Source organism: Mastacembelus armatus, chromosome 18 (genome assembly GCF_900324485.2).
Source record: "Mastacembelus armatus chromosome 18, fMasArm1.2, whole genome shotgun sequence".
Classification (NCBI taxonomy): Eukaryota; Metazoa; Chordata; class Actinopteri; order Synbranchiformes; family Mastacembelidae; genus Mastacembelus; species Mastacembelus armatus.
The window spans coordinates 678,840-693,217 of NC_046650.1; the positions used below are offsets into that span (position 1 = coordinate 678,840).

General features: G+C 39.5%; 1 protein-coding gene across 4 annotated transcripts in view; it reads right to left on the reverse strand.

Annotated features, from left to right (window-relative positions):
• mtm1 (myotubularin 1) overlaps positions 1–14,378 on the reverse strand; it is an 86,597-nt gene that overhangs the window by 35,614 nt on the left and 36,605 nt on the right. For all 4 annotated transcript variants that reach the window (XR_003296272.1, XM_026317430.1, XM_026317416.1 and 1 more), the window contains 3 exons: positions 11,943–12,037; positions 11,682–11,792; positions 2,688–2,789 (listed from right to left, as the gene is read on the reverse strand). Coding sequence is in view for 3 of the 4 variants with exons in the window: in XM_026317430.1 (XP_026173215.1) it covers positions 2,688–2,789; positions 11,682–11,792; positions 11,943–12,037 (308 nt within the window). In the remaining variant the exon portion in view is untranslated. The remainder of the gene's footprint in view (positions 1–2,687; positions 2,790–11,681; positions 11,793–11,942; positions 12,038–14,378) is intronic.

Below are 14,378 nucleotides of genomic sequence, written 5' to 3' on the forward strand. Positions count from 1 at the left end.
TGTCTGATTTAGTGCTTAGTTCAGATAAAGTCGTCATAGTGGGAGATTTTAACATTCATTTAGATGTTGAAAATAACAGCCTCAGCATTACATTTAATTCTATATCAGATTCAATTGGTTTCACTCAAAATGTTAATGAACCCATCCACTGTTTCAATCACACCCGTGATCTTGTTCTGACATATGGCATCGAAATTGAACATCTAATAGTTTTTCCCCAAAATCCTATTTTGTCAGATCATTCTTTAATAACATTTGAATTTAAGATGATGGATCATGCAGCGTTTGGAAGAAAATTCCACTACAGCAGATCTTTATCTGACTAGGCTGTTAATAAATTTAAGAAAATGATTCCATCTTTATTTACATCTATGCCAAGTACGAACACAGTGGAGGGCAGCTGCCTCAATCCCACTGCCTACCAAACTGATCATATTGTTGACAGTGCTGTAGCCTCACTGCGTGAAATGCTTGATACTGCGGCCCCTCTGAAAAAGAAGTTAGTGAATCAGAGGAAATTAGCCCCATGGTATAATTTACATATTTGTACCTTAAAGCAGGCATCACGAAGGCTGGAAAGGAAGTGGCGTTCCACAAATTTAGAGGAAATTTTTCTAGCCTGGAAAAACAGTCTATTAACATATAAAAAAGCTCTCCGTAAAGCCAGAACTACATACTATTCATCACTAATAGAGGAAAATAAGAACAATCCCAGGTTTCTTTTCAGCGACTGTAGCCAGGCTGACAAAAAGTTACAGCTCTGTTGAGCCCAGTGTTCCCTTAGCTCTCAGCAGTGATGAATTCATGAGTTTCTTTACAAAATAAAATCACAACTATTAGAGATAAGATTCATCAGATGCTTCCTATACCTGCAATAAATGAATCTTCTACTACAGTAGCTCTTGAATCATCTGTAGGACCTCAGTTATGTTTAGACTGCTTCTCTCCCATAGATCTCTCTGAATTTACATCAGTAGTTGTTTCATCTAAATCATCGTGTCTCTTAGACCCCATCCCGACTAGACTGCTTAAAGACACCCTGCCATTAATTAACTCATCTTTATTAGACTTGGTAAATTTATCTCTAGTATCAGGCTATGTACCACAGGCCTTTAAGACTGCAGTAATCAAACCTTTACTCAAAAAGCCTAGTCTTGATCCAGGAGTCTTGGCTAATTATAGACCAATATCCAACCTGCCATTTATTTCTAAAATCCTAGAAAAAGCTGTTGCTAAGCAGCTATCAGACCACTTACACAGGAATGAACTATTTGAAGATTTTCAATCAGGATTTAGAGCACATTATAGTACAGAAACAGCACTGTTAAAAGTCACCAACGATCTTTTCTTCTCAGATAATGGACTTGTTTCTATACTTGTCCTCCTAGACCTTAGTGCTGCATTTGACACTATTGACCACAACATCTTATTACAGAGACTGGAGCATGTGACTGGTATCAGACGAACAGCGTTAAAATGGTTCCAATCCTATTTATTGGACAGATTCCAGTTTGTTCATGTCCATGATGAACCTTCTACACAAACAAAAGTTAGTTATGGAGTTCCACAAGGCTCCTCTCCTGTGGAACCAGCTCCCAGTCTGAGTTCAGGAGGCAGACACTCTCTGTACTTTTAAGGCTAGTCTTAAAACCTTCCTCTTTGACAAAGCATATAGTTGGGGCTGGCTTCAGGTAACCCTGAACCATCCCTTAGTTATGCTGCTATAGGCCTAGACTGCCCAAGGACAATCGGTGCACTGAGCTCCCATGCCCTAACACTCCTTTCCCTTCCCCTCTCTTCCTCTCCTCCCACCTCACATTTATATTCCACCATTGAATGTCACTAAACTTGTGCTCTCTCTCTCCCCTAGTTTGTGCTCTCTCCCTCTCTCTCTGTTCCCTCTCTCTGTACCTTCTGCAGGTGTCCCTGGTCCTGGAGCTGTATATCGCTTTTGCCCCACCAACCTGCAGTGTCTATTTGTTGTTTATTGTTGGTGTTCTTTTCTCTCTGCTCTATCCACTCACCCCAACTGGTCGAGGTAGATGGCTGCCCAAACTGAGCCCGGTTCTGCAGGAGGTTTTTTCTTCCGTTAAAGGGAGTTTTTCCTCTCCACTGTCGCCAAGTGCTTGCTCATAAGGGATTAAGAGATTTGTTGAGTTTTTAGTTTTAGTTTTTGTAAAGTGCCTTGAGAGGATTTGTATTGTGATTTGGCGCTATAAAAATAAAATTGAATTGAATTGATTTTGTGAGCCCTGTAGTGCAATGTAGAAATTACAATAAGGGCATGTAAAATAAACTTAAATTAGACAAAGTAAAAAAAAAAAAAGTCCAAATAGCATAAGGCACATAACAGTTTAGCATACAAAACCAGTGCATTGTACGGTTTTGTTCAGATGTACTGGATGGTAGTGCAAGTATGTGATCTTACCAGTCTTGATAAAGTGACTGTGGGACACACAAATATATGATGACTTTAAACAGAAAAATGTCCTTTCTCAGCCAATGTTCATGACTGGACTAAAAAATTCATAATAAAGGCAGTGTTGTATTCGAACTATTCAGCTACATCTCTATCACTCAACTTTCCATTGTTAGACCATCGATAAAAATGAAGTCTGGTTTTTGGCCAGATACAAGAAAACTGCCATCGGCCAGTAGATGGTGGCACAAGTATGAAGCTGACTTACCAGACCATGTGAGAGTGGGAAGGCATATCTGAAGAGGAGTTCAAAGATATCTCGTCTGCTGTGGCCCTCTTGCTTCAAGGCAAACCTTAAATTCCTCATGTCCTGAGGACAAAGATACAATTTTTTTTATTATTTTTACTGATTTCCAAAAATTCAACAGATAATCAAACATGAGAGCATCAACACAAAACAGCACCACAGACGCATTCAACAGGTCAGACCTGCACAGAACCAGATACTGTCTGCAGGCAAGCAAGCAAAGACTGATAGCCAGATATTTCAGAATAAATTGACATTTCACTTCCAGGTGGCAATAAGATATTTAAATGAGGGAATCTTTCTCTGTACTGCTGCAAAAGAGCTGGGGCTTTTATTGATTTTTAAGATTACTGTGAGTATGGAGCCAGAGTCCATACCTACAAATTCTGTTTTTCTAATAAATATTGGATCACTAGTGAAACCAGGGTAGTCTTTAACAAAAAAAGGAGGCATTCAAATATGCAGACAACGAAAAACTCAAACATTTGAAAAATGAGCTTAAGAGGCAAAAGAGGACAACAAAAACAAAATAGAGAAATCTACAACACATCAGAGAGGTGTGGAGGGAAATTAATTTTGACGACTCATTTTAAACAATGAAAGACACTGTGTTAATGCTAAGCTCTAGTGGTGAATCTATAAAGATTTTATTGTGATAACATAATTTAACCCTCAGGGGTCGGTAAATGTGTTGGTGCATTTTGTGGCATCTTTTTCTGATAAAGCCGAAACGAACATCAGTTTTGATCGTACAGATACGGGCAATATATCATTCGAATCTGTAAAGGGTCTAGTTTTATTTGTATACACTCGTAACAAAATGCTGTGCTTTTGTAAAATAAAGAAAGCAGACAGTGTGCGCTCCGTCTTTGTCACCTGTCTTCACAGACACGTAAATAAAACAACCTGAATACTTGCCTCATAAAAATGAGAAATATATGTATAGAAAGCTTGAAATGTCTACTTTTAAATGAAACAATGCAAGTCAAAAACAAATCTCTTTTTATGTAATCTGTATGAAAGTAAGAAGCAGCACGGTTTATTCTGTCTCACCTCATTATAGCTAATGTGATCCCACCTCGCACTGAGCGCACTGTTCATATGGAAATAATTTGAGGTGAGCCAGCTAATTATGTACACACTCCCGAGAAATGGCATAAAATATCAAGCTTTATCTAAACGTTGAGTCATGGCAACTGGGCTTTCAGTTTTTAAGTCGAAACATTTCACCACCCCTGCAGGTGGCTTCACCAGTCTCATCAGTCAAACTGATGAAGCCACCTGGAGAGGTGGTGAACTCCACCTTTAGAAAACTTCCCCTGGACGACTGAGAATGATGTAATTCTCAAATGTCTTGTGAACCAATGTTCTGTATGTGTTTTATGGCCTTATTTCAGTGACTTAAAATTTTTTGTTTTTCACTAACCATGCATAAACGCTGTTTTCTCAAAAACACAATCATGTATAAACTTGCTGCGCACATATTATTGGAGCCCAGTTTATGCTGATTAGTGTTATCAGACTTTAGCTATTAACATGTTTTTAAACGCAACTGAAAAAAGCACAAATGTCAGGGCATGTCAAAACTTGTCCAGGGCCCCAAAACACCCTTAGACCCCAGAGGGTTAAAATTGTGCTTCCTTGAACATAAAAAAAACTGATCAACTCTATCAGTACTACTAAGACAATCTCTTTCTACTTATGTAAGTACTATTATGCACAGATTATGCACATACAGTGGCAAAATAGCCTCACGTCACAAAAATTAACTATTTGAAGACTTTCAAATCAGGTTTTAGAGCACATCATAGTACAGAAACAGCACTGTTAAAAGTTACCAACGATCTTCTCTTAGCCTCAGATAATGGACTTGTTTCTATATTTGTCCTCGTAGATCTTAGTGCTGTATTTGACACTATTGACCACAAAATCTTATTACAGAGACTGGAGCATGTGACTGGTATCAGAGGATTAAAATGGTTCCAATCCTATTTACTGGATAGATTTCAGTTTGTTCATGTTCATGATGAACCTTCCACACACACAAAAGTTAGTTATGGAGTTCCACAAGGCTCTGTGCTAGGACCGATTCTGTTCACCCTGTACATGCTTCCTTTAGGCTATGTCATTAGGAAGCACTCTATTAATTACCACTGCTATGCAGATGACACTCAGTTGTATCTATCTATGAAACCTGTTAACACAAACCAGATAACCAAACTTCAGGTGTGTCTAACTGACATAAAGGCTTGGATGACCAGTAACTTTCTACTTTTAAATTCAGAGAAAACAGAAGGCTAGAACTGCCTTCTTTCACTTGCGCAACATTCCCAAAATTAGGAACATCCTGTCTCAAAATGATGCAGAAAAACTAGTCCATGCATTTATTACCTCAAGGCTAGATTACTGTAACTCATTACTATCTGGATGTCCCAGTACCTCCATAAAAATCCTCCAGTTAATCAACCACCAACCTGCAGTGTCTATTTGTTGTTTATTGTTGCAGTTCTTTTCTCTCCCCTCTATCCACTCTCCCCAACCGGTCAAGGCAGATGGCTGCCCAAACTGAGCCCGGTTCTGGTGGAGGTTTTTTCTTCCATTAAGGAGATTTTTTCCTCTCCACTGTTGCCAAGTGCTTGCTCATAAGGGAATTGTTGGGTTTTTTTGGTTTTTTTGTAAAGTGCCTTGAGATGATTTGTATTGTGATTTGGCACTATACAAATAAAATTGAATTGAATTGAATGTCTGTAGTGAAGTTACTATACACTCACAGCTCATGTGTTCACTTTGACTCGTTGACTTATAACAGACATGAACTACACAGCAAATGACTAGTATTAAAGCAACTGTGGTCAGCTCCTGTGGTATGATATGAATGGTTGACATTTCAAAGTCAATAGCTCTACTTGTGGTGAGCAGCAAATTGCAACCACATGATTTGTTGATATATATGGCCAGACTGCCTCCCTTTAGCCTGCCAGTTTGTGAGGCTACTCCATTTGTCCCTCTAGCTGAAGTACGGCATCCATGATCTTCTCATTTAGCCAGGTTTTGGTGTAGACAAAAACACAGCAGTCCCCCCACACTGCGTTGGGATTGTCTCCACAGTCTTCTTGTTCTCAAGAGTGTGGACATTTGACACCTCATGAGTGTGGACTTTGATCTTGGATGGAATTTTGTCCTTTCATGTCTAGGAGGAAGCTGCACATGTTTTACCAAACTATGGCAGTAAGTCTGCTGTTTCATGCTGCATTCTGCTGGGGAGGCAGCATAAAGCAGAAGGATGCAAGGCGGTTGGACAAACTGGTGCAAAAAGCCAGTTCAGTGACTGGAATGAGGCTGAACTCACTGGAGGCTGTGGTGGAGAGATGCACACAGAAAAAGGTAGAATACACTGATCATCCCGTTCACAACATCCTGATGGACCAGAGAAGCAGCTGTAGTGGACGACTCACCTCACTGTGCTGCCGGACTGAATGATACAGGAGATCCTTTATCCCCACTGACATCAGGCTGTACAACACCTTAGCCAATGGCAGATAACTAACCAACATGAACTGGACTGTTACTGACTATTTTTACTACTTAGAACTTTTTACTTCGTCTCATTTAATCTCATCTCAGTTTGTTCTGCTGTTGAATAAGTACTACATCAAACAGCAAGGTGTTTCTGTTATTTAGCCTAGCAAAACTGAATGTTATGGACAAAATAAACTCCTACTACTAAAATAAATCAAGTGTAGGGTAATGTCAGGTAAGGGCAAACATAACTGTCTTAAACAACATCTCAGGAATTCTAGGCAACCACACATTTCTGTTATCTGCAGACACCAAGGTTCAAGATAATGGAACACTCATCTCTTGCATGGCTGAAAACTGATTCTGCCACTTTTGACCCCACTTTGGGTCTCATGACTGCTCTTTTAACAGTCATGTACAGTCAGTCAGTACCCCATCGTGGGCTAAAAATACCACTTGAATAAACATCAGCTAACTATCATAACCTACTTGGAGGAACCCATTAACCACAGACACTATGGCTATATTTTAATCTTATATTTAATCTGTGAACTCAACAGAAGCAAAGAAGCAAAACAACAGGCAAAGACCCACAACTGGCAGCATATATATGTTCCAATGACATAAACCAGAACACCCCAAACATCTAGTCAAGACACACATTTACACACACCTTCACACACCCTTAACACACACACACGCACACACACACACACACACACACACACACACACACACACACACACACACACACACACAGAGTACAAGCTCCTGTGTTGTTACAGTAACAAACTTATGAATTTGATACCAATATCTGCCTAAATATCTCATATCAATAGTGACACTGATTGTAAGCAGTATTTTGGAGAGTTTTCACATTTTTACAATGTTTTGAGGAATTGGGATTGGGATTTTGTTTAGTGAATGTAAACAATATAGCGACTACTACAGAACAACTGTTTCTTGGAGTGGCACAAATGGGGAAAAAAAGAGATTTTTAGTGTGATGTGTTTGTGGTGTTGTAAATAGTTGCACATTCTTTGATTTTTGTCTGTTTTACATGACATATTTACATATGGCAAACTTAGCAGTTTAGGAATGTAAGATGTAGCGTAGCTTTGAATAATTGTTTGCATATAAATACAGTGGTGTGAAAAAGTGTATGCATGTTTGTCACTTTAATGTTTCAGATCATCAAACAAATTTAAATATTTGTCAAAGATAAGTAAACAACATAATGCAGTTTTTAAATCAAGGTTTTTATTATTAAGGGGAAAACAAAATCCAAAACTACATGGCCCTGTGTGATAAAGTGTTTGCCCCCTAAACCTAATAACTGGTTGGGCCACCCTTGCAGCAACAACTGCGATCAAGCATTTGCGATAACTTGCAATGAGTTTGTTACAGCGCTGTGGAGGAATTTTGGCCCACTCATCTTTGCAGAATTGTTGTAATTCTGTCACATTGAAGGGTTTTTGAGCATGAACCTCCATTTTAAGGTCATGCCACAGCATCTCAATCGGATTCAGGTCAGGACTTTGACTAGGCCACTCCAAAGTCTTCATTTTGCTTTTCTTTAGCCATTCAGAGGTGGACTTGCTGGTGTGTTTTGGATCATTGTCCTGCTGCAAAACGCTTCAGCTTGAGGTCACGATCAGATGTTCGTATATTCTCCTTCAGGATTTTTTGGTAGACAGCAGAATTCATGGTTCCATTTAGCACAGCAGGTCCTGAAGCAGCAAAAAAGCCCCAGACCATCACACTACCCCCACCATATTTTACTGTTCGTATGATGTTCTTTTTCTGAAATGCAGTGTTACTTTTACGCCAGACTTAACGGGACACACACCTTCCAAAAAAGTTCAACTTTTGTCACATCAGTCCACAGAGTAGTTTCCCAAAAGTCTTGGGGATCATAAAGATGTTTTCTGGCAAAACTGAGACGAGCCTTTATGTTCCTTTTGCACAGCAGCGGTTTTCATCTGGGAACTCTGCCATACATGCCATGGTAATTTTGGTTCTCAGGTTCTCCACTGTTCCATGTTTTCGCCATTTGTAGATAGGAGTTGATGTGGTTTGCTGCAGTCCCAAAGCTTTAGAAATGGCTTTATAACCTTTTCCAGACTGACAGATCTCAATTACTTTCTTTCTCGTTTGTTTTTGAATTTCTTTGTATCTCGGCATGATGTCTAGATTTTGAGGATCTTTTGGTCTACTTCACTTTGTCAGGCAGGTCCTATTTAAGTGATTTCTTGATTGGTGTGGCAGTAATCAGGCCTGGGTGTGGCTAGAGGAATTGAACACAGGTGTGATAAACCACAGTTAACCCTCTGGGGTCTGAGGGGGTTTTTGGGGCCTGGACAAATTTTGGCATGTCCTGACATTTGTGCTTTTTTCAGTGTTTTTTAAACATATTAATGTCTAAAGTCTGATAACACTGTAATCAGCACAAAATTGGCTACAATAATATGTGAGCTTCAAGTTTATACATTATTGTGTTTTTGAGAAAAAAGTGTTTATGCATGGCTAGTGAAAAGCTACAATTTTTTATTCACTGGAATAAGACCATAAAACACAAACAGAACATTGGTTCACAAGACTTTGGAGACCAGCATGTTGTAGGCTAAAGTGTTTACTTCAGAGTGCTGTGAATGTCATCTTGTTCACACATTCACAGTAAACAATACACTGATTTAAATTTTCTAAGACACTTTTTGTCCAGAAAGGCCATATGCAAGAAGGTGTGGCTCAGGATGAATAGTCATGTGATTTACCTGAGAACACAAAAGACGCACTGAACGTCCAGACAAAGGCGCGCATAATGAGCCTTTCAGTCAATGTAGATGGGACGGATTAGTGCTGTACAATACAACACAATGAGGAGCAAACGATCCTCATTTGAGTTAAAATCAGTGTTTTTACTCTGAGGACAAGCTAAACTATTTGTCTCTGTGAGGAATGTAAGGAGCGCCGCTTCACGTGCGTAACGCGCCATCATCCAAACGGGTAAACGAGTAAATTCTATGATGAAGTTTGATATTTTGTGTCATTTCTCGGGGGCGTGCACATATTTACCTGGTTCACCTGAGATTATTTACATGTGAACAGTGGACAGTGTACAAGGTGGGACCGCATTACCTGTAATGAGGTGAGACAGGAAAAAACGGACTTCTCCTTACGTTCATACGGATTAAATAAAAAGTGATGATTTGTTTTTGACTTGAATTGTTTCACTCAAAAGAAGACATTTCAAGCTTTCTAGCCATATAATTCTTATTTTTATGAGGCAAGTATTCGCTGAGATTCTGGTTGTTTTATTTACGCGTCTGTGAAGAGAAATGGCAGAGACAGAAAAGTCCGAGAGCGCACCCTGTCAGCTTTCTTTATTTAAAAAAAGCACAACGTTTTGTCGACCCCAGAGGGTTAAGTTATGTTTTAACAGGGTGGGTCAAACACTTTTTCACACTGGGCCATGTAGTTTTGGATTTTGTTTTCCCTTAATAAAAACCTTCATTTAAAAACTGCATGATGTGTTTACTTGTGTTATCTTTGACTAATATTTGAATTTGTTTGGTGATCTGAAACAAAGTGTGACAAATATGCAAAAATATAAATCAGGAAGGGCACTTTTTCACACCACTGTATATCTGTATATATATATTTACAGTGGGTACGGAAAGTATTCAGACCCCTTTAAATGTTTCACTCTTTGTGTCATTGCAGCCATTTGCCAAAATCAAAAAAGTTCATTTTATTTCTCATTAATGTACACTCAGCACCCCATCTTGACAGAAAAAAACAGAAATGTAGAAATTTTTGCAAATTTATTAAAAAAGAAAAACTGAAATATCACATGGTCATAAGTATTCAGACCCTGTGCTCAGTATTGAGTAGAAGCACCCTTTTGAGCTAGTACAGCCATGAGTCTTCTTGGGAATGATGCAACAAGTTTTTCACACCTGGATTTGGGCATCCTCTGCCATTCTTCCTTGCAGATCCTCTCCAGTTCTGTCAGGTTGGATGGTGAACGTTGGTGGACAGCCATTTTCAGGTCTCTCCAGAGATGCTCAATTGGGTTTAGGTCAGGGCTCTGGCTGGGCCAGTCAAGAACGGTCACAGAGTTGTTCCAAAGCCACTCCTTTGTTATTTTAGCTGTGTGCTTAGGGTCATTGTCCTGTTGAAAGGTGAACCTTCAGCCCAGTCTGAGGTCCTGAGCACTCTGGAAGAGGTTTTCTTCCAGGATATCTCTGTACTTACTTCATGTTTCCTTCAATTGCAACCAGTCGTGCTGTCCCTGCTGCTGAAAAACACCCCCACAACATGATGCTCCCACCACCATGTTTCACTGTAGGGATTGTATTGGACAGGGGATGAGCAGTGCCTCGTTTTCTCCACACATACCACTTAGAATTAACGCCAAAAAGTTCAATCTTGGTCTCATCAGACCAGAGAATCTTATTTCTCATAGTCTGGGAGTCCTTCATGTGTCTTTTGGCAAACTCTATGTGGGCTTTCATGTGTCTTGCACTGAGGAGAAGCTTCCGTCGGGCCACTCTGCCATAAAGCTCCGACTGGTAGAGGGCTGCAGTGATAGTTGACTTTGTGGAACTTTCTCCCATCTCCCTACTGCATCTCTGGAGCTCAGCCACAGTGATCTTTGGGTTCTTCTTTACCTCTCTCACCAAGGCTCTTCTCCCACGATTGCTCAGTTTGGCTGGACGGCCAGGTCTAGGAAGAGTTCTGGTCATTCCAAACTTTTTCCATTTGAGGATTATGGGGGCCACTGTGCTCTTAGGAACCTTGAGTGCTGCAGAAATTCTTTTGTAACCTTGGCCAGATCTGTGCCTTGCCACAATTCTGTCTCTGAGCTCCTTGGGCAGTTCCTTCGACCTCATGATTCTCATTTGCTCTGACATGCACTGTGAGCTGTAAGGTCTTATATAGACAGGTGTGTGCCTTTCCTAATCAAGTCCAATCAATTTAATTAAACACAGCTGGACTCCAGTGAAGGAGCAGAACCATCTCAAGGAGGATCAGAAGAAATGGACAGCATGTGAGTTAAATATGAGTGTCACTGCAAAGGGTCTGAATACTTATGACCATGTGATATTTCAGTTTTTCTTTTTTAATAAATTTGCAAAAATTTCTACATTTCAGTTTTTTTCTGTCAAGATGGGGTGCTGAGTGTACATTAATGAGAAATAAAATGAACTTTTTTGATTTTGGCAAATGGCTGCAATGACACAAAGAATGAAAAATTTAAAGGGGTCTGAATACTTTCCGTACCCACTGTATATGTACAGTATATGCTATTGAAGCGCTTTATAGCAGAAGCAAAATACACCTGCAGCCTTACCTACACTTTGATGTTAATAGTTTTACATAACTTGTTTTGGCATATCCTGTATAGTAGTACAGTTTCTTAGACACACACACCTTGCAGATAATATCCAGGCCGTAGGAGTTTTCTCCTCTGCTTGATGCCCCACCCATCTTCTCCACACGACTGATGACACCCAGAGGAACGTCCAGCATCACTGCCACATCCTATGAGACAGAGTCAGTGTCACACAAAATATGACAGGAGTTGATGGAGACCAAAAGTGAAATTAAATGTGTAGATGGTTTCCATCTGTTAAAGGGTGTCACAGGGTGACGTGCCACTGAATGGACCCATGTTAGCTTAATAGGACTTACAGCATCTGAACTCTTGAAGTACAGTCTGTAATTGGTGATCAACACTTTGCCTTTCACAGCTCCAGTGAATGGACAGATGTAGATGATTTCTTTATCTTAAAAAAGACATAAAACATTACTTACTCATGTTACAAATCATTTTACCAAAGCTTATGTTCTCCATATCACATTAGTATTCTGTATTCTGGTTCAGACTTTATTATTTTTGGGAAGCAGTACTGTAAGGTCAGATATCACTACACATGCAGAAAAGAGGAAGTAGAAAAAGAGAAGAGATATGCAGCAAATGAAGGCTATAAATACAATCTACTCTGAGCGTAAGAGAATAAGAAGAACAGGTTCAGTCAACACATACAGTGACTTGAGAAAGTATTCAGACTTTTTTCCCCACACTTTTGCTTTTGATTTAACTTTAAATGGCTAAAACTGTGATTAAAACTGCGTTATTAATTTACACCCATATACACTTCCTAATGACAAAGTGAAAAAATGTGTAGTACTTTTGCAAATTTATATCTAAGATGTAAATTTCATTAACAAACATAATTCAACTCGTTGCTGTGGCATTCCAAATTGTAATCTTGTACATCTTGTTTGTTTTAATTCTCTTTTAGATACATTTACCACCTGACTGGAGTCGACCTGTACCAAATAGCGCTGAAAGGTTGTGCATATTAGGGTTGGGTATCATTAAGGATGTCACAGTATAATAAGTACCTCGATACATGGGAAACGATACGACATATACCTGGATAGATGGGCAATGATATGATATGTACCTCGGAACAGTGTTGTACTGTACAGTACGATATGATTCAATACCAATATAAATGCCATATATTGCAATACTCGACATCATTTTAAAAATAGTGCCAAAATTATAAATAAAGCATAAAAAAGTGCCTTAAGCCTCAGCTCATTTAGCATTGCACTCTTCTGTATGGCACATGCAGATTGCAGCAGGCAGACAGAACTTGGCATAACAAAGCTGGATTTACAACAACATTATTAAGGTCACAGATCTTGAGAGATAAAAAAAAAATGCACTACTGAGTCTGTAATCTTCTGTGCATGAGCTGAGCTAGATGTTAGCTTATAGGCGGCTCAACAGGTTGTGTGGAGACTGCTAACTTTTCAGTGTGGTGTGACAGCTGCCAGAACTCGTGTTTTGTCTATGTCATTAATACCATCTTTAACTTTAAAGCCAAAATATAGCCAAAGATCTACTTTTAAAGGCAAACATGCACATTATACAAGAAGGACTGGCATCATCTAGTGTAGGATGATGAAAATTACAGCAGCCCCTTATGGCCAGGGGGAGTATTGATATTAGGCGCTGGAATATTGATATTGTATTGTTTTAGAAACTATGGCTAAAAATCTATTTTTTTCCACAGCCTTGGTGCATATGAGGCCCCACAAGTCACACCGCACGTGAGGGGGAAAGAAAAGCAAGTTATGAAGTCCTAGAATATTTTAAAGATCTCTGTGTGAAAACCATGGCAAGCCAAAGACAAGATAAGACAAGGTTATAAGAACAAGCTTTGAGGAGTACAGTGGACTTAAGTGGGAAAAGAAAGAAGCTTAGAAACACCACTCTTCTTCGTGTTGGCCATCCAACAAGAAGGGCTGTCGTCAGAGGATGATGAAGAATCCATCGGTCACTAACTTTAGAGCTTCAAAAGTCCTCTGATGAGAGAACCTGCAAAAATAATGGCCATCTCAACAGCTTTCTGTTGTGTACTTTGAATTAGCAGGGCCACCGTATTAATGAGTGAGGCAAGGCATTGTAGGCAATGGACAGCCTATGTTGTTGAGGGCTGCATGTGGAAGCACTCACAGTACAGTTTGGTGTGAACACTGAAGGTTAAACTGTTATTGGAGTCTGCATCTTCACTGTTATGTTCCAAGATATAAGGTGAAGACATAACAAAAAGTGGTGACGAGAATGGAAGAATTAATGTGTGTTGGCTGTGATGCGAAGAATAAGGCTTTCCTCTGTTACTTAATGGGAGCCCCGGGTTAATTCTAGAAATCATGGACACACTGATCAACCATTTTTCCTCAAAGCCTCTGATGATTGTAGAGAGATTCTGATTTCATACTCAAAATCAAGAAGAGGGTGAGTCTGTCACTATGTTTGTTGCAGCTTTACATTAACTGGCTGAACATTGTGAGTTTGGAGATGCTTTAAATGATGCATTAAGGGACCAGCTCATATGCTGACTGAAAAACACTAAACACATTTTAAACACTAAAGGTATTAAACATTAAAACATTTTATGTTTTTAGGCGCTTTTTAAAAGCATTAGACATTTGTGGAGCCCTCAGATGATCAGGGAGGGCATTCCATAGGCAGAGGGCGGCTGTGCAAAAAGCTCTGTCCCCAATGGTGCGTGTCTTAGTCCTAGGAGGAAGGAGCCAATGTGTATTTCT